Here is a 19,215-nt window from a genome sequence, read left to right as displayed (position 1 = left end):
ACATATGTGCAAACTGAAGCATAAAACCACAAACCATACAGCTGTGTGCATGCCCCTGTTGAGCTGTTCAGTGCCCTGTGGCAGACTTTGCTGTGTTCCCTGGAAGGTACGAGATGCTGCAGGATAACGTGGAAGGTTATCGCCGGGAAATCACCTCCCTGCACGAGAGAACCCAGAAGCTCACAGCAACCACTCAGAAGCAGGAGCAGATCATTAACACCATGACTCAGGACCTGAGGGGAGCTAATGAAAAACTGGCAGTGGCAGAGGTCAGTAACAGTGTGTGGCACTGCAGGACATTTCAAGTTAACGCAAGAATTTTCCTTATGATATCCTGAAATGTCTCAAAAGTGGAGATATAAGAGCATTCCAAGTTGTTTCAGTTTGCAGGGAAAGCAGAATATCCAGTAGTTCTGTTCTTACTATTCACATGGATTTTAAAATAATACTAAATTCAATGGATGGATTTGGGATTGACAATAAAGTTTTTATAATTTGTTGTCTTAAAGGTGAGAGCAGAAAACTTGAAAAAAGAGAAGGATATCCTGAAGATGTCAGATGTGCGCCTCACTCAGCAACGTGACTCTCTGCTGGTGGAACAAAGAGGACAGAACTTGCTGCTCACCAATTTGAGAACAATTCAGGTATATGGTGCTAGTCTTATGCCCAGGTTGGGTCTGTCTGTCAGGCTTTTCAATAAATACCCATGAAAATCAAATAAAAGACACATGGGATTTGGTCTTCAGTTGGATTTTTATGTGATTGCAAATCAACACAATATAAAATACTTCAGCGATTTGTTTCAGCAAGTTTGGGATACCTGTCCTACATTATGATACTCTGTTATTTACCTGGGCAAAGTCCTGAAAATTCTGAGTTGATGAGAAGGATTTGCACAGTCAAATGGAAACAAAGCACATTAAACAAAGAGAAAGGAAAAAATTTGTAGTGGTAATTTTAATGATAGCAAAATCTAACACTGCCTGCCATGGTAGTTGATTTTGTTGTTACATTATATTTACTTTTTTACATTTATATAATTTATTATAATGTCTGTTGACACTTAGAATGTATTTAAGGATGCACATTTTATCATGTGACTGAATTCTCTAGTTCATCTTTTGGAGGATGTTTTTTAGTTCATGGCATTAGATTCCATGGATAATAGATTTTCTTCTAATAATATTTGTTGTATTAACATTATTAATAAAACCTTTCAAAGCTATGTCAAACATTCAAACATTGTAAGCACTACTTTTCATCATTTTCTGTATCTACCTATTATTTGATTATTCTTGGGGTGGGAGGAGTGTTGTGACAACTTTGTGTGAAGTGCTGCAGTAATTCAGAAGAAAATCACTGAGGTGTGTTGTAAACAAAATGCACTGTGCTCTTTTTTCAGGGAATACTCGAGAGATCTGAGACAGAAACAAAGCAGAGACTCAATAATCAGATAGAAAAGCTTGAACATGAGATATCTCAGCTGAAGAAAAAACTGGAAAGTGAGGTGGAACAGAGACATTCCCTTACCAAGAATCAAGAGGTGAGTGTCAGTGTGCTGCACTTGTTTGGAAGAAAATAAAGGCCCGGGTGCTTCTGCCAGAGTGCAGCATGTTCTTCTCCATACCTGACATGTAGAACCCCACTTGGCCTCTGTGCCATTTGGGAATAATTGCAAACTGAAGAACCCTGTGCTTGCAGGTTCATATATTGGACCTAAAGAGGCAGCTGGAGACAGAGACCAACCGTCACACCAACACAAAGGAGATCCTGAAGAACGCCCAGAAGGAAAATGCCATGCTGAAACAGCAGCTGAACAACACTGAGGCCCAGCTGACATCCCAGTCCTCACAAAGGCCTCCAGGGAAAGGTAAAATCTTCCTCTACAGTTAATTTCTCTTTATGCTAAGCATTGCCACCTGCAGAATGGTAAAATTCACAGTCCAAAATAGCTAGAACTGGGACAACAGTACACTAAACGATTTGTTAATGCAATCACATATTCAGACAGATGATAACCAGCATGATTTGTTAATGGAAAATTCACATCCAAACAGTCTTTGTCAAAGGGGAAAAATAATGCAAAACTTCTTAAAAGATTCCTTTTATTACTAGAAGGAACTTAAGTGTGTTAGGCTACATAGTTTTAAATAGTTAACAATGTTTATTATAAGCCTTTATTTTGGTGAGGGCTTACAGTTTTATTTAAGGAAGCTTTGTGAAAATAAGTAATTGTTTTTATCATGTTGTTATCTGAAAATTACTTCAGTTTTCAAGAGAACAGTGATTTTAGGACTATGTTAAACTTACTTAATGAATGTGTTCTAACACTGTAGGTCAGCCTAGTACAAATGAAGATGTGGATGATCTTGTAAGTCGTCTGAGACAAGCTGAGGAGCAAGTCAATGACCTGAGAGAGAGGCTCAAGACTAGTTCCAGTAATGTGGAGCAGTACAGGGCTATGGTTCTTAGCCTGGAGGAATCCCTCAATAAGGAAAAACAAGTAAGTAGTTAATTACTTCTTTTTATTTACTTTTTTAGAGCAAAAATTCACTGCTGTTTGTGATTTTCCACATTTTCAGTGTTGTTGTTCTAAATTAGATGCTGAGAATATCAATTCTGGCTTTAAATTGTTAACAAAATTCCAGTTTTGTATCAGAATAATGTATTTAACTGGATATAAAATGGATTTCATGATGGATTTTAATGAAGGTGACAGAGGAAGTTCGTACAACAGTTGAAGCTCGTCTAAAGGAGTCTTCAGAATATCAGGCACAGCTGGAAAAGAAGTTGATGGAGTCAGAAAAGGAAAAACAGGAACTGCAGGAGGAGAAGCGTAAAGCTGTGGAGAACATGGAACAGCAGGTATGCACTGACCCTCCCTGAGAGTCCCCAGGAATGGGCTTTGCCAAAGCTTCCTCAGCTTCACTTACCTATAGCAGTGTCTGAACCAGGTCTTTTAGAGTGTACCCAGGATGCCTGAATTCGTGAGAGTTTTCCAGACATGAGCAGTACATTGACAGTGTCACTTCACTGGAGTGATTGGGTGTTTAAAGCTGTCACTCTCTGCCTGATCTTTGAGCAGGAAAACGTACCTAATGTTTTCATGCTTATGTTTTACACAGCCTTTTTGAGAGGTTTCAGAAGGAAACAAAGTTTATAATTACTGCAGGCCCAACTCTGAAAGTAAAGGATTACATTTTTACTGGGAAAGACATCTGTATACTAATAAATATAGAAAGTATACTCAAAATACTGAAATATATATACTCAAAATATAGAAAGTATTTCTCTCTTTTAATACTAATTTTAATCTGTAAGTAATAAAATAATCACTATTATGAATGACTGTGTTCAGTACTCTGCAAATACTTTGCCACTTAGTCCTGGGTTTGTTCTTTATTTCTGTTGTTCCCCTGTCACTGCAGCTTTCAGAACTGAAGAAGAGTCTTTCAGCTGTGCAGTCAGAGGTTCAGGAAGCTCTTCAGAGAGCCAGCACAGCACTGAATAATGAACAACAGGCCAGGAGGGACTGCCAGGAACAAGTATGTTTGTGGTGTTTGCCTATTTTAGCCAGGGTCAGCAAAATTCCTGTTAGCTTTCAGTTGAATTCAAAACTAAACTTGTTACTCAGGGACTGCTGGAGGCAGGAAAAGTGCTGGGAGAGCACATTCTCTGTTTTGGGAGCAGCTGCTTATTGAATACAATAGATTTCTGTTTCTAAGGTCTGTTTCATTATTAGTTTGGGAATGTAATTAACTGGTTTTAATGAATTGCTGCCTCCATGCCCTGAGGAGGGGTTGAAAATGCTCCCAACAAAACAACGGGAAAGTACTTTTCTAACCCAGAAGATAATTATTGTGCTTAATGACTGTGGAGCAGTGTGATATTTAGCAGCAGCTGATAAGATTGTCTTGTTACCAACTGTTTTTAAAGGGAATTTACTTTTCGACAGATAAGAGTTCTAGCAGCACTAATTGGTGTCAAGAATGTTGAAAAACTTTTGGCTATTTAATCCAACCCCAAATGTTTTAGACGGGCATTTCCATGTTTCCTGTGCTTGCGAATAGCAGAGATTTTGGGCAGTGGTTTTATTCTTGCTTTATGTGATCACTTGATTCTTGCCTGTTTTACACATCAAAATAAGGGTAGCAGAGTTCATTTATTCTGGTTTTGGGCAGGCAATGATGGCTTCTGAAGCTCAGAACAAATATGAGCGGGAGTTGATGCTTCATGCTGCTGATGTGGAGGCACTGCAGGCCATCAAAGAGCAAGTCGCCAAGAACACAGCGGTGAGGCAGCAGCTGGAGGAGGCTGCTCAGAAAGCAGAGTCTGAGCTCCTGGAATCCAAAGCCTCCTGGGAAGAGAGAGAGAGAATGATCAAGGTGTGATGGGCTCTGTTGTTTCAGTGGGTTTTTTCGGTTAACAGAAATTCAGTCACAGAAATCACACTCAGTGAATGATTTTGCTTTTAGGATGAAGCTTCAAAACTTGCATCCCGCTGTGAGGATCTGGAAAAACAAAATCGATTATTACATGAGCAGCTGGAGAGCATGAGCAATAAGATGGTGACTTCCATGAAAGAAGCCATCCCAACTGCAGCAAATGTTTCTCTTAGTGAGGAAGGCAAATCCCAGGAACAAATCTTGGAAATTCTTAGGTAACCTTTGCTCTGGGTTCCTTCGTCTGAGGGTTAAATATTAGATTTGAACTTAAATAGTTCTGTATTACTTTATACTTGAGGGATAATGTTAAAAATTCAAGTGCTTTTTTGCTGATGGGAGGTGGTTGTAGCAGTTGAGAACATTTTCCTGGTGTGATGTGGTGTTGAACTCCTCCCTGCAGGTTTATCCGACGGGAGAAGGAGATTGCGGAGACGAGGTTCGAGGTGGCGCAGGTGGAGAGCCTGCGGTACCGCCAGAGAGTGGAGCACCTGGAGAGGGAGCTCCAGGAGCTGCAGGACAGCCTCAATGCTGAGAGGGAGAAGGTGCAGGTATGGCTGGGGCTTAATGCTTATGAATTCAATGAGTACAGGGATGTTGTGGGGCTGCCTGTGCCCAAAAATGAATTTTTTACAGAATTTGGAGTTTTTTTTAACTGCGATTGCTTATAACCAAATGGAGTATGTTGTTCTGAGTCTTGTGAGAGAGTGTGGCAATTCCAAAATCTCATAATTAGGGTAAAATAAAGATAATTTATCTTTTTTATTTTCTCCCATCTCCTGCTTCTCAGTGTTGTGAATATACATGTGAAATAATGAATGCCATGATAGCTTTCCAAGGTGGTGTTATACCAGATCCCAGTGGAGTATATGTGCATATGCAAGCAAAACAAATTGAGTTGGCTCTTTCCACAGGTAACAGCAAAAACCATTGCACAGCATGAAGAATTAATGAAGAAAACTGAGACCATGAACATACTCATAGAAACCAACAAGATGTTAAGGGAGGAGAAGGAGAGGCTGGAGCAAGAGCTACAGCAGATACAAGCAAAGGTTAGTACTGAGCTTCATATAAACCTTTGAGATAATTAGTGTATGGGTTAAATGTCAGGATATTACTGTAATTGCTAATTACAGTAAATATGTGATTTGCATTATAATTATGCCTTGAAGTTGTATGCTAATGAGGAAACTTCCATTTCCAATTTTAAAAGACTTTGGTCCATCTGCAGTATTGGAAAGCTTGGAAGTTCAGTTCCATTTAGATGAGCCTGAAAGTCAGTGTTTATCCTTGAACTAGAGGTGTACCAGGAACAAAGATATCATCAGCAATTACATTAAAATGGCAAAAGAATACTGCTAAAACAGATCACAACTTTATTAAGAGTTTAAAAGGGAGATACTGCTTATTTTAATGGTAACCAGTGCATTGGTACAGGAGAGATTAATAATGTTAAAATCCAAAGTACAGAGTGAGCATCTAAGATTGGAAAGTCACACCAATAAATTTTTTTCTCTGTAGGATCATTTTCTCCTGTTGTTCTTGTCCTTTTCCCTTCCTCCAGCTGGCCACTGGAAGGCAGAGAGTTAGGAAAGAAGCTCTATCATGATTTTCTCCTGAGTGATTCCTTCAGTCTCCTGAGATACAGAGTGTAACCCCTTACTGTGCTTTCGCAGGTACGCAAGCTCGAGGCAGACATCCTGCCCCTGCAGGAGTCGAATGCCGAGCTCAGTGAGAAGAGTGGGATGCTGCAGGCAGAGAAAAAGCTCTTGGAAGAGGATGTTAAACGCTGGAAAGCCCGGACTCAGGTGGGGAAATGCCTCCTTTCAAAGAACATAATGTGGGGAAAAAAAAGCCCACCAGTCAAACAACTACAGGAACAAAAAACTAAGAAATATGTTTGAATTACAAAGTATTGTTCACGCAGCTTCAAAGTTGGGTATTCCATATCAAAATGCAAAAGCAGTGGCTCTAATTCAAAGAGATTTTCTGGGTATAACTGTGTAATTATTTCACAAAAATGCCCGTTTTCTTCCCCTTCCAGCACTTACTGAGCCAGCAGAAGGACACCGATCTCGAAGAGTATCGAAAGCTGCTCTCTGAGAAGGAGGCAAATGCCAAGCGTGTCCAACAGATGAGTGAAGAAACAGGCAGGCTTAAAGCAGAAGTTGCCAGGTGTGGTATTGGTCAATTAGTAGAAAGTTTGGTGCAAAGATAAATATTCTAATTCTAGCTGTATCTGGAAGTGTAATTTATTAAGTGTCTCCATGTAGCTGTGAAACTTTTGGTATTCTTTCTGTGGCTTGATAACAAGAAGATAAGATGAAGTGAGAGTTGTTTTGCAAGCTGTCTATTAGCTGAAATGATTCCAAAGTAATGTATTGTAGAATAATTTGTAGTCTGTATTGCAAATCCTAGAAAATACAATCCACTGCAGATAATGCCCGTGATGTTAGCTAAATAAGGGGTATTGAAATGTATATATGTTTTCAGGCATCTCATTTGCATCTCCCTCTGATCTCTTGTCATTTAGAACTAATGCATCTTTGACTACAAGCCAGAATCTTGTTCAGAGCCTGAAGGATGAAGTAACTAAAATAAGAACAGAAAAGGACACTTTGCAGAAAGAACTGGATGCTAAAGTAGCTGACATACAGGAAAAAGTGAAAACTATAACACAGGTCAAGAAAATCGGTCGCAGGTACAAGACTCAGTATGAGGAGCTGAAAGCACAGCATGATAAGGTAGGGAGAACTGAAATGCAGAATTCCTTTGAGTTCCTGGGGTTTGCCCAGAATTTTTAAACCAATCATATGGCGCACAAAAGCATCTTGTGAAGGTAATGGCATTGTGATCAGATAGTCCTCTTCAGCCTTGTACCTCTTCATGCCTTTCAGATGGTTGCTGAATCATCAACTCTGCCTTTGGCAGAACCACAAGAAGACCAGGTTTCTGCCCAAGAAGTACAAGAGCTGAAAGACACTCTCAATCAAGCTGAAGTGAAGACAAAGAATTTGGAGACTCAGGTTGAAAGTTTACAAAAGGTAAGAACAGTGAGTAATTTCAGAGTACTTGTTCTCCACTGCAGTCCTAAGAGTGTAGCAGTGAAGAATGGGAACAGTTTTAATGTGTGTCACAGAAATATGGGAAGTGACCAGTTGTGCCTCTACTTTCTTGGGAAAGAGGGATCTTAAGCCTGGTGTAAATCCTGTGTCTAGTGTGTCTCACATTATTTCCTGGAATAAGTGGGAAAGAGAATGCTGTTCTCCAGCTCTTGCATTCAGAGAGGACTGAACTTCTGTTGTTGATAAGAAACCTTTTAACCTTAATCCAGTGGCCATCTAACACCAGCTTCTTGGAACTTGGGCCCTATATTTGCTGAAGTAGTTGCTTGTGGCCGACAAGTGCAATCTTTCTCCCTTCCTAGACAATAACAGAAAAGGAAACTGAAGTTAGAAATTTCCAGGAGCAGATAATGCAGCTACAGGCAGAACTGGCCCGTTTCCATCAAGATCTACAAGAGAAGACTACACAGGAAGAACAACTCAGGCAACAGATCACAGAGAAGGAGGAGAAAACAAGGAAGACTTTGCTTGCAGCCAAGCAGAAAATTGCACAATTAGCTGGTATTGTAATTCTTTTTTTCTGTCCTTAGAGATTTTTGATTATTTCTATGGAAAAACCTTTAGACAGGATGCTTGAAAAATATGGCCTGCTTCATATTTTACTGAAAAGTGTTTTCTAGACTAAATGCTACAGGGATTGTTCTAAAGTTTAAAATTTAATCCTCCAGGGGATAAGTACATAAGTAGCTGCACACTGGACATAGAAAAGGTTTGGCCTTCTTTTGGCCAGCCAACACAATAACATTTTTGATCTTCTGTTGATTAGGGCAGATTGGCCCTACTAACTACTTGGGTAATTCTCCCCTTCCCTAAATGTAGAATTGCAAAACACATTGTCTCCTCTGTTTTTAAATGTCACTGAGAGGAATGATGGTGTAAGAGCTTGCTGAAAACATCTTGTTCTTTTGGGACTACTTCTTTAAGTTTTAATTTATCTATATTTATTACATATTTTTCTTTCTTCAGTTTCTTCTTATTTAATTGCAATTAAAAAGAAAAATGGCTATACTGCCTCACTGATCTCCTTTTATAGCTTAACATTTTTAGGATTTCAGAATACTTCAGTGACCTGGTAAAACACCCAGGTGTTCAGTGTGCAGATTCACCAAGGCTGGACCCTTTCCTGTTCCACCAGGTACAAAAGAGCAGCTCACAAAGGAAAACGAGGAGTGGAAGCAGAAGAGCAGCTCCCTGGAGGAGCAGAAGACGGAGCTGGAGGTGCGGATGAGCGCCCTGAAGTCGCAGTACGAGGGGCGGATCTGCCGCCTGGAGAGGGAGCTCCGGGAGCAGCAGGAGCGGCACCACGAGCAGCGGGATGAGCCCCCAGAGTCCACAAACAAGGTACAACACGTACACAGTCCTGCCAGACAGCCCTGGGACAGCAGCCAGGCCACCACTGCCCAGCCTGGACTCAGGTGCCCACCATTCCATGCTCTTGGAAATACACAGGTTGGCTTCAGTAAGGGTTCGAAACTTAAATTTCCTGCCCTAATCAGAATTCCCAGTGCCGGCAGTTCTGCCATTCACTGTGAATCAGCCAAGGAGCTGTTCATGCTATGTCTTCTATTTTTGTATTTTACTCATGCATTTAGTATAATGGATTCATGTCTCAAAGCTTCAGAAAATACCTAAGCAGTTACCAAATTGTTTTCCAGCTTTGGTATGGCTGGTATGATTTGGTTTGGAGAATTTGCCATAATTACAGAGTCTGCCCAGGTAAATATCCAACAAGCATTTATTTCAGACTTGTTAGTGAAGTGCTGAAGTGTTTTCCATGTTGCCTGCCTGTTTCACATGTACCTGACATGATATCTGGTTTTTACCTAACAGGTCCCAGAACAGCAGAGGCAAATCTCACTCAAGTCTACTCCAGCTTCAGGTGAAAGAGGAATGTGAGTTCAAGGGTTTTGCAGAGTTTCTGTGGTTGATACTTCTTGGGTTTATCATTATGTAGTTGCTCTTCTTTTTAGCAAGCCACTGACATTTCATAATTTTTCTTAAGCCACTGCAAAGATGCTGACTGAAATAATGCGTTCCTCCTGTTTTCTCAGCTACATCTGATTAATAGGGGGTTTAAGCTGCAAGCTGGCATATTAACCACCAGGAACATGGTATCTGGGAAACATGGAAGATTTTTAAAAACTGTTTTCAAACTTCAAGGTTTTTGAAGGTGTATAATTTTGATTGTTCACTTTAACCTTTTTGGTTTTGGGAAGGATCTTCCATGTGCAAGAATGAGAAATGGACTGAACAGATAACTCTAACAACAGATAAAACAGTCATTTGCCTAAGCTCTGAAATGGAAAATAACTGCTGTACTGCTGAGCTGAGATAACAAACTTCTCGCAGCTATTATGAATGCATCCTTTAGACAAGTCTTTCAAAAATGTCTCCTAAAATTTGGCCGCCCGTTGTCTCAGCCAAGAGGTGACGTCGCTCTGTATTGAGTGAATCAGTTTTGATGCAAGATGTGTTACTTGCTGTAATAAAGTCCCAGCACAGCCAACAGTACAAACATTTTGATCTGTTACTAGATTCCCACTTGATTACCTTGGAAGAGACCTGTCAGTTCTCCAAGCTGGATAAAATGCTATTGATGGCATAGTGTGTCTCTCTTCTTTCAATCATAAAAACTTTGGAAAACAATTCCTTATGCTTTTTTCAGGCTTTTAAATTTAAAAGCTTTTAAAAAATATTGTTTCTGGCTGTGAGAATATATTTTTTTGTTACTTTTAAAATCTGATTTTTGTACCATGATAAAATCAATCTCCTGTTTTTCAGTGCCAGCACTTCAGATCCCCCAACAGCAAATATTAAACCAACTCCTGTTGTGTCAACTCCCAGTAAAGTGACTGCTGCTGCAATAGCTGGGAATAAGTCTACTCCAAGAGCCAGCATCCGTCCAATGGTGACTCCTGCCACAGTCACCAATCCCACCACTACCCCCACAGCCACAGTTATGCCAACAACACAGGTGGAGACTCAGGAAGGTGAGCTTTTTAGTGTAGTATAAGGATCCTCAGTACTCAGAAGTGTTGCCTTTTCCTTGAAATGTTGGTGGCAGTCAGTGTGGGAGGGCCTTGGACGGTGTCATTGTCCCCGCATCTCTTGGAGTGTTGCACTTCCATGACCATTCTACTTGCAGCAAAGTTCATGGTTCCTCAGCTGGGGATGTACATGACATGAATTCATCTGCAGAGCCCTGAATGTGCTTGTTCAGGGCATCCTGGGAGGGAGACTGTGAGCCATGCTGGATGAACAAAGACCTGACTGTGCTGCTGTTTGCCTTGCAGCCATGCAGTCGGAAGGACCCGTGGAGCACGTCCCAGTGTTCGGGAGTGCCAGCGGCTCCGTGCGCTCCACCAGCCCCAACGTGCAGACGTCCCTGCCCCAGCCCATCCTGACTGTGCAGCAGCAGACACAGGCCACTGCCTTCGTGCAGCCCACCCAGCAAAGCCACGCTCAGATCGAGCCTGCAGCTCAAGAGCCAGCCCCTGCCATCGTGGAGGTGGTGCAGAGCTCCCAGATAGAGAGGCCCTCCACCTCCACAGCCGTGTTTGGCACAGGTTGGTGTCATTTTTGTCCGCCTGCTTTGCTCAATAGTTCCTTGTAGAGTAGCTCCTATTGGACCCTTGGCCAACCAGGCCTCACATTAGTTCAGGCCATTTTCTCCTCCCTTTGTTTATTGTACAGTTTAAGGACTTCTGAAGTTAGGCTTCCTTCTTGAGCTGTCAGAAGTGGTGCCTCTGAAATGCTGTTGGCACTGCATTCCTTAAAGTACATTCTTTTGTGTTTGTCTTTTTCAGAGAAGCTTTGGAGTTTAATACATTAAACCTTGCTGGCTCTGTTTCCATGGCACTATGAGCAAGGTTAATTTTAGGAGCCATGACTAAGCTACTTAAGCTTGAATTTAAAATGTAGGAAGTACTCTAAAGCTACTCACTGTAATACACTCTTGCACATCTGTTTATCCTACACAATGTAAATAGAACATTTGTTCCCCAAAAAAACATTTCTGCAGACTGTTGGGGTTCTCTTTTTTCCAGCTGATACTCTCGTTGGGTGTACTTGTCAAAAGCAAAACTGTTACAAGAAATATTTGAGTTGTACCCTGAGGTTTATATTTAGGGCCAGTTGTGAATAAAGGCCTGAGAGCCTAAGACTTGTAACTAAAGGGGCTGATGTTTTCCTGGCCTAGGAAACAGCTCAGTGCAATTCTGATTGATTGTTGTCATTCAGTGCAGAAATGGAGGTGATCTTCAGAGGAAAATACCAAAGCTTTTGATTTCTGGTTTGTACATGTGTTGTTTTGGAAATAACTGAGAGGTCTTTAAAGTTTCAGCTACCCCCAGTTCTTCACTGTCTAAACGCACTCGAGAGGAAGAGGAGGACAACACTGTGGAGAATTCAGACCAGATCTCTGAGGAAACAGTGGATGCCCCTACTTCAAAGAAACTGAGAATCATGCAGAGAGTTGGGCCTGAGGTTTGCACAAACATAAACTGCTTCTACTTATTCTTTGTAGGATTTGAATGGGAAGAAAAAAATATGTTACTTCAGAGCAAGTCAGTGAATTCTGAACTGACTTTCTAATCTGTTGGGGAGGAAACAATTATATTTGGGTATCTAAAAAGGCAAAGGTTAAACCAGTTAGAATGAATGATGTAAATCTTAACCTGCAGGATGGAAGAGAGAGGGCTGTATCCTAGGATTGAGGAGGAAGTAGTTCAGACTTGTTTCAGTGTGATTCAGAAGGTCTTTATCTACAGTAATTCTGGACAAAAATATGGGTTATTTAAGGAGACAAAGATGAGTTGCTGGAAAAGGTTACAGAAGATGTGTGTGAATGTTGGTGTGAGGGATTTGGGATGTGCTGTGGAAAAGGGATAAAATTGATGAGACAACCTCACAGTGTTAAGGAAGCCAAAGATATTTTATTAACTCTGTGCCAGAGGGATGTTCATAAGGGAAAGAGGGCAGGATTATGTAAGAACATTACCACTTAAGGATCTGGAAGGCTGGGGATAGAATGGGAAACTTTGATTTGGTTTGGTCCTGAAAAGATTGAGGTATGCTAAAGTCCAGTGGGCTGGGGAAGTTGTATATCTCCAGGGCAGGGAAATGAGATTTTTGATAAAAGCATTGCTAAGGAAGCAGGTGAAAATGTTGTCCATAATCTTTGTGGGAAAAGATAATTTTTATTGAAGAAGTGTTTAAAAAAAAAGCAAAAAAACCACCACACATCTCGAGCATTTTTAGTGGTTTAGTGCTAATGATATGTTTTAAATGAGAAAAATGTTCTTCCAGGAGGAAGTGACAGCAGAAGAGAGCACTGATGGAGAGGTGGAGGCACAAACATACAATCAAGACTCACAAGACTCCATTGGAGAAGTAAGCATATTTGAAGAGCAAAAATCTTCAGCAGAAATGCCCATGTGCCCCACAAGCTCTCAGTATATTTAGAAGAGAAATCTCAAAGGGAATTCTGCAGGTTTCCCATGGAAACCACTTAAAATGTTTTCAAGTTTAGACTTGAACTGTTCAGTCACTGACAGTCACTGGTCACATTCTCTTTAGTCCTCACCTCTGGTCAGTTTTTAAGTAACAGCAATAACTGTCCTCTAAACACCAGAGTCTGGTTCTCTTGCTGTTGATTATGGTGCATTGAATTTTGTTTGTTCTGGTGATTGCATTTGGTCTTTGGCAGGGTGTGACACAGGGGGAGTACGCAGCCATGGAGGACAGCGAGGAAACTTCCCAATCTATCCCAATAGATCTGGGATCCCTTCAGTCAGACCAACAAAACACTTCTTCATCTCAGGATGGCCAGTCCAAGAGAGATGATGTGATTGTAATTGATAGTGATGATGAAGATGATGATGATGAAGAAAATGAAGGGGAGCAGGAAGTATGTATATCTTGGAATTCCTTTATGATTCTGTCTTTCATCAGATGTAAAACTTACCAGGCAGGATTAATTTAATCAAATTACACTGACTGAGTAAGTGGTCTGTATTGCCTGAATGCTTGTAGTGTTTTAAAGCTACCTGCTAATTCACCTTGAATTTTTCTTTTACCTTCCTTTCCCTGAACCCTCAGGCTTTTCCATCTTCTTTCCTATCCATGTCCTGTTGAAGAGGGGGAGAGGAAGTGTCTTGGTGGTGGTTGTTGATCTGTGCACCACATCCAGCCTATTCCACTCCCCTTTCTACATTTCTCTAAGGCTCTTTTATTATCTCATCACAGGATTATGATGATGAGGAAGAGGAGGACGAGGATGATGATGAAGACACAGGGATGGGAGATGAAGGTGATGACAGCAATGAAGGAACTGGTAGTGCTGATGGCAATGATGGATATGAAGCAGATGATGCTGAGGTGAGATTTGTACCTTTCTTTTGTGGCCTGGTAAATTTCTTACATCAAATCCGTGCTGTAATGCACAGATGTGAATGCTTGGAAGAGAATATTTTGGTATGAATTCATCCCCAAAAGTTGAAGCATGATACTGTGTCATGGTAATTTCTTACAACTGGTGTTTTCACAAGAAAAATCAGCTAGGAATGTTTAAGAGGGCTGAATGAAAAACAGGAGCCAGCAGCATATACTGTAGTAGCAAAACTGGTGAGGCTTTTGAAGAGCTGGATATTTCACTGCCTGTTGTTATTAAATGATGGTGGCTACATTGTTCAGGTTTGTATATGCACAGACTCTCAAAACTTCTGAAGTCTCATACAGTTGACTATATTTACCTAATGCTGTAGATACTTAAAGAAATCTTTTAAGGTTGCCATATAGTTGACTTTTTTTTAACTTTCTTAATACTTTTGTACTGCTTTTATATTATCTTTACAACCTATATTTTGTTTAGTCATACTCTGTTTATGTGGGATTTTAGGGTGCTGATGGTACAGATCCTGGAACAGAGACTGAAGAGAGCATGGGAGGAACTGAAAGCAATCAGAGGGCAGCAGATTCCCAGAACAGTGGTATAGTTATTCCATGTTTTTTTCACAGTCTGTGTATGTAGGGGGAGGGAAATGTAGAAGCTGTTTTCCATGTGTTAAACTCTGCACTTAAAAGTAAAAATATCAGTGAAATACTAAAGGCCATTTCAACGTGCAGGGTGGATTCTTTTGAAATGATCTTTTCTGGATTTATTCTAAATTCCTTTGAAAATCCTGCAAGCTCTGGTTGCTGTGGAAACTTAATGGCTCACTGGATTAATCTGTCTCTAAATCAGCACCTGAATAATTAATACTTTGTTTCAGTGCTGGAGCTTTAGCTGGCACAAGTCCTCTTCAGGAGATTTTATGTAACAATACTGGGCTGTTGCGAAGGTTGCAGGAGAAAAATGAGTTAATTCGTGGCAGAGTTGGAAGATTTGCCTTCATGTTTTCACCTTGTGTATTTGTGTTGTAGGAGAAGGGAGCACGAGTGCTGCAGAGTCCACGTTTCCCCACGAGAGCCTGAGGGAGCAGCAGCCGTCGTCGGCGTCCGAGCGCCAGGGCCCGCGGCCCCCGCAGTCCCCACGGAGGCCCCCGCACCCCCTGCCCCCACGGCTCACCATCCACGCCCCTCCCCAGGAGCTGGGGCCCCCAGTGCAGGTACAAAGCAGCTCCAGCACCTCAGAAGGCTTGAAAATAAATTGCTGTGTGATTTCTTATAAATACAGTCCGCTGGGAAAAATGTTGCCAGCTGTTCAGCATGATAGAATTGGTAGCTGAGCAAAGTGGTTTAGTGAGTGTCATCCTGCAGATGATGGCTGGACAGGGAACATACAAATCCATCCCCAGTGCCTTACTGCTTTTTATCTTGGAATTCTTACTAGATTATACCAGCGCTATGTCAGTTAGTGGCTGATGATATTTCCACTCAAAAAGCTTTTCTTAACCAGGTTGTAGCTGAGATTGGAAGGCTTTTTATGAATTGCCCCAGTGTAGATGGGGCAAAGGAATGCTGCCATTTATTTTCCAAGTTAAACCTTTCACAGTCAGTGCCTGACCCAAGATTATGCTTGTTGAAGACCTGTAGATTTCATAAATTAAAAAATGACAACAGGAATTCTTAAAAAATATCCTGACTGAAATGATCCTTTACCATTAACTTGTGCTGAGGCTTGGGATCACAATATTTTTGTGTGCAGGTTTTCTGTATTCAGTAGAGACTTGAGTAAAATATTGCTGTCACTTGCCCAGAATATACACATTGTCCCCCAGAGAGTTCTGGGGCACAGAACAGGTTCCCCAGGGAATCGGTGTAGCCCCAACGCTGGCAGAGCTCCAAGAGTGTTTAGACTGTGCTCTCAGGCTCTTCCTGGGTTTCTTGGGCCTGTCCTTTGTGCAGGGGTTGGGCTTGATGATCCTTGTGGGTCCCTTCCCACTCAGGATATTCTGTAATTCCATGATGATTGTCATACTTACTAATTTAGCTGCTGTCCTTGGCTCTGACTGAACACTTGTACATTGTTAGAATTCCAGGACCACATTCACACAGCTTCCCCTGTTTCTTTCCCATAAAGAGAATCCAGATGACTCGAAGGCAGTCGGTGGGGCGAGGACTTCAGCTGACCCCTGGGATAGGTGGAATGGTGAGTGTATCAGAATCTACTACTAAAGACCTGCTTTGATGGAACATTTCTAACTCTTGGGGTTACTTTGGTTTTTAAAGAAGCCTGCCTGCTGACTTCAGGAGGGGGATGGTCTCTCTAGTCTTGCAGAATATATCCTACTTTTGTTAATTTCTGTATTAATGGAAGGCAAAGACTGGAAATCTCACAGGAAACAAAAGGCTTCAAAAGAGGCCCAATTGGTTTTGTCTAAGGTGATTTTATTTATTTGTTTTTAGAGTCAAAGTGGCTGTTGCTGGAAAAGTGTTGGGGCAAAGTTGCTGGACAAAATAATACTAAGTTCAGCCTCATCCTAAAGGAACAAGGCTAATTTATGCTGTCTCCATCAGCTAATTTTGAACCCTTTATTCAGCTGTATTTGGCAGAACAAGTGCAGGTTCAGTGAGAGAAAGAGAGAGGCTGACTAAAGTACCTTTTGTGAGATCAAAGGTGTCAGCTTTAGACATCTGAAATTAAACAATAATTTTGTTAGAGCTAAGTTTGTTTTGCTGTACTATGTGGAAAAATCAACCTTTAACACAGCTGGTAAAAACTGGAAATACATTGTAGGCTCTCATATCAGTCTCTTTTTTTCCAGCAGCAGCACTTCTTTGATGATGAGGACAGAACAGTTCCAAGCACACCAACTCTTGTAGTTCCACATCGAACAGATGGATTTGCAGAAGCTATTCAGTAAGTAGATGTGAGAAGAAAAAGGAAAAAAAAAAGGCTTTTCTCTGTTCTTTATTGTATTTCTTTCTATTTTTCAGTGAAATGAAAATAAATTTAAATTAAATGAACTTGTGATTGAAGTAACATGCTAGGTAGTAGTATAGATAACTGCAAGTGCAGATGAGTAGTTACTGTTTGAATTGTATGTCATATAACTGATCAGCAGATTAGGAATTGAATAGTCTCCCGTGTATTGTAACCTAGTGATTTAAGAAGAGATGAAACAAACAAAAAATTAATATCCAATTTCCTTCCTTGTTCGTCCTCCCTCCCTATTAATATTGCCAATGAAAGTAGGAAAATTTATCTCCATTTTTGCTTTTGGGATGTTCTGGATATGTCCAGCAATCCACTTAAAATTGTGAGAGTTCATAGAATGGGTAAGTAAAGAATATTCTCTTCAGGACTGTTGTACTGATTTTGAATGCCTTCCTAATAATTTGAGAAGCTAATTGATGTTTATTTAGCAGTAGCTCAGATGATTTTTATGGTCAGTATTTTGTCTCATGCTTGATTTGTTCTCTTGGTTAAAAAGTTCTCCCCCACCAGAAAGTTCTTCCCTCAATCGTTAGGGAAGTTGCAGAATTCCTTAAGTTTGTATTTTGCCAGTTCCCCACAGGTAGCTGGAGTTCCTCGGTTCAGATTTGGGCCCCCTGAAGATATGCCACAAACCAGCTCCAGTCATTCTGATCTTGGGCAGCTGGCATCACAAGGAGGTAAAGCAGTTCTGGGCTCTCTTGTCCGTGGGTCTTTGAGTGAAAAAGAGAGAATTCAGTAACAAAACACAATTCTTCACATAATGCTTCAGGAAATTGTTGAAGTGTGGAAACCTGTAACTCTTAAATAATTGTCAGCAGAGAGAGAATAACAGAAAGTGAGAAGGTGTTACCTTCAAGCTGGTACATTTATAGTTGTGTTAGGATTTTGAAATTGAATAAAATATTGAAGGAATGGTTTTTAATGTCAGTTTTACTATTGGTTGTAGCTTCCCTGTAGTGAAACAATAGGGGAAAACATCAAATGCAAAGAAATCTTTGGGCTATATTCTTACCTGCTTAGAGAGGGCCACGCTGTTGTTGTTGGTCTCAATCTGTCCCTTTCCCGGCATCCCTGTTGGCATGGAGCACAGGCTGTTCTCTGAGGAAAGCTCACAGCAAAATAATGGCATAAGGCAAGGATGAAAGTTAAAAAAACAAGTACTAATATTTTCATAAAAGTTTTACCTTCCAATAAATTATGATCAGCTTTGGCAGTAAGTCAAAATAACAAAAATCTGCTTAAATACAAGTGACTGGATTTTATCAAGTGGCCGGAGGGAAGACATTGGTTAATCCTTTTTTAGGCACCCATTTGGATGGATTGTTACTGGAACTTTGTGTTGCAGGTTTAGGGATGTATGAAACCCCACTATTCCTTGCCCACGAGGAAGAGTCAGGGGGTCGCAGTGTCCCCACAACACCGTTACAAGTGGCAGCACCAGGTAAGTGGCAGAGGCTTGCAGGACAAAGCAGGGAATGATTCCCTGTGGTCGGTGCAGCGCTGCCGCTCCTCAGGAGCGCCGGGCAGCCTGTCCCCGGGCTGCCTGTGCTGCCCCAGGGCTCTGTGGGCAGGGCCTGAGCGTGTCTGTGCTCCCCAGTGACCGTGTTCACGGAGAGCGCCTCGGCCGACGCCTCGGAGCACGCGTCCCAGTCCGTGCCCATGGTCACCACCTCCACCGGCAGCCTGTCCACCACCACCGAGCCCGGCGCCGGCGACGACGCCGACGAGGTCTTCGCAGAGGCAGAGTCTGAAGGGTAAAGCACCACTGCTTGGGTTCACTGGCACTGCTGACACGTCCACCACTGTCACCCAGGGACAGCTCAGACAGCGCTCTGTAGTGCTGTGAGGCAGGACAGTCTGACTCTTCATCCAAAACCAATGGTTTTCTGCTGATCTTCTCCTGGGGGCTTAACAAAGTCAATATAAAAGTCACCAAAAAAAAAAAAAATTTAAGAATGCAGAGGACTCTGCAATAATCAAATATTGATGTTAAAGGCACAGGTTGAAAGATCAGTTTGTAGAATAAAGATTAAGGCATTCCTGTGTAATACAGAAAATCATTCCTCATGCAAAAAGGACATGTCGCTGTTGAGTCAGGGATGGATGAAATGACTCTGTGGTGTTCAGAAGGCTTAAAGAACGTTTATTAAGAAGTAGCGAGTCTCTTATAGTGTGACTCGCTAAGGTGAAATATGATTGGTCTCAAAGTAAAAACCTTTCACACTATTGGTGCACTATGAATATTACACTGTGGTAGACTATATCTATA

At 41.4% G+C, this 19,215-nt stretch overlaps 1 protein-coding gene across 4 annotated transcripts in view; it reads left to right on the top strand.

The window, feature by feature from the left end:
• Positions 1-19,215, top strand: part of TPR (translocated promoter region, nuclear basket protein) — a 33,557-nt gene that overhangs the window by 11,970 nt on the left and 2,372 nt on the right. Inside the window, exons 18-48 of one of the 4 annotated variants that reach the window (XM_030279471.4) lie at positions 107-269; positions 510-644; positions 1,403-1,543; positions 1,702-1,870; positions 2,337-2,503; positions 2,713-2,865; positions 3,429-3,545; positions 4,182-4,385; positions 4,476-4,660; positions 4,846-4,993; positions 5,357-5,494; positions 6,119-6,250; positions 6,487-6,617; positions 6,976-7,186; positions 7,340-7,486; positions 7,870-8,068; positions 8,703-8,908; positions 9,398-9,459; positions 10,349-10,557; positions 10,861-11,133; positions 11,904-12,052; positions 12,875-12,958; positions 13,275-13,475; positions 13,814-13,945; positions 14,466-14,553; positions 14,990-15,174; positions 16,089-16,157; positions 16,759-16,868; positions 17,517-17,623; positions 18,292-18,387; positions 18,544-18,700. In XM_030279471.4, the coding sequence (XP_030135331.4) occupies positions 107-269; positions 510-644; positions 1,403-1,543; positions 1,702-1,870; positions 2,337-2,503; positions 2,713-2,865; positions 3,429-3,545; positions 4,182-4,385; positions 4,476-4,660; positions 4,846-4,993; positions 5,357-5,494; positions 6,119-6,250; positions 6,487-6,617; positions 6,976-7,186; positions 7,340-7,486; positions 7,870-8,068; positions 8,703-8,908; positions 9,398-9,459; positions 10,349-10,557; positions 10,861-11,133; positions 11,904-12,052; positions 12,875-12,958; positions 13,275-13,475; positions 13,814-13,945; positions 14,466-14,553; positions 14,990-15,174; positions 16,089-16,157; positions 16,759-16,868; positions 17,517-17,623; positions 18,292-18,387; positions 18,544-18,700 (4,668 nt within the window). Of the gene's footprint in view, positions 1-106; positions 270-509; positions 645-1,402; positions 1,544-1,701; positions 1,871-2,336; positions 2,504-2,712; positions 2,866-3,428; positions 3,546-4,181; positions 4,386-4,475; positions 4,661-4,845; positions 4,994-5,356; positions 5,495-6,118; positions 6,251-6,486; positions 6,618-6,975; positions 7,187-7,339; positions 7,487-7,869; positions 8,069-8,702; positions 8,909-9,397; positions 9,460-10,348; positions 10,558-10,860; positions 11,134-11,903; positions 12,053-12,874; positions 12,959-13,274; positions 13,476-13,813; positions 13,946-14,465; positions 14,557-14,989; positions 15,175-16,088; positions 16,158-16,758; positions 16,869-17,516; positions 17,624-18,291; positions 18,388-18,543; positions 18,701-19,215 lie in introns of all 4 variants that reach the window. The other 3 variants (XM_030279473.4, XM_030279472.4, XM_030279470.4) reach the window with 3 other exon arrangements.

The sequence above is a fragment of the Taeniopygia guttata genome, chromosome 8 (genome assembly GCF_048771995.1).
Source record: "Taeniopygia guttata chromosome 8, bTaeGut7.mat, whole genome shotgun sequence".
In the NCBI taxonomy this organism is placed as follows: Eukaryota; Metazoa; Chordata; class Aves; order Passeriformes; family Estrildidae; genus Taeniopygia; species Taeniopygia guttata.
Note: the sequence above shows the minus strand (reverse complement) of the source record. Positions and strands in the feature narration are given on the sequence as shown.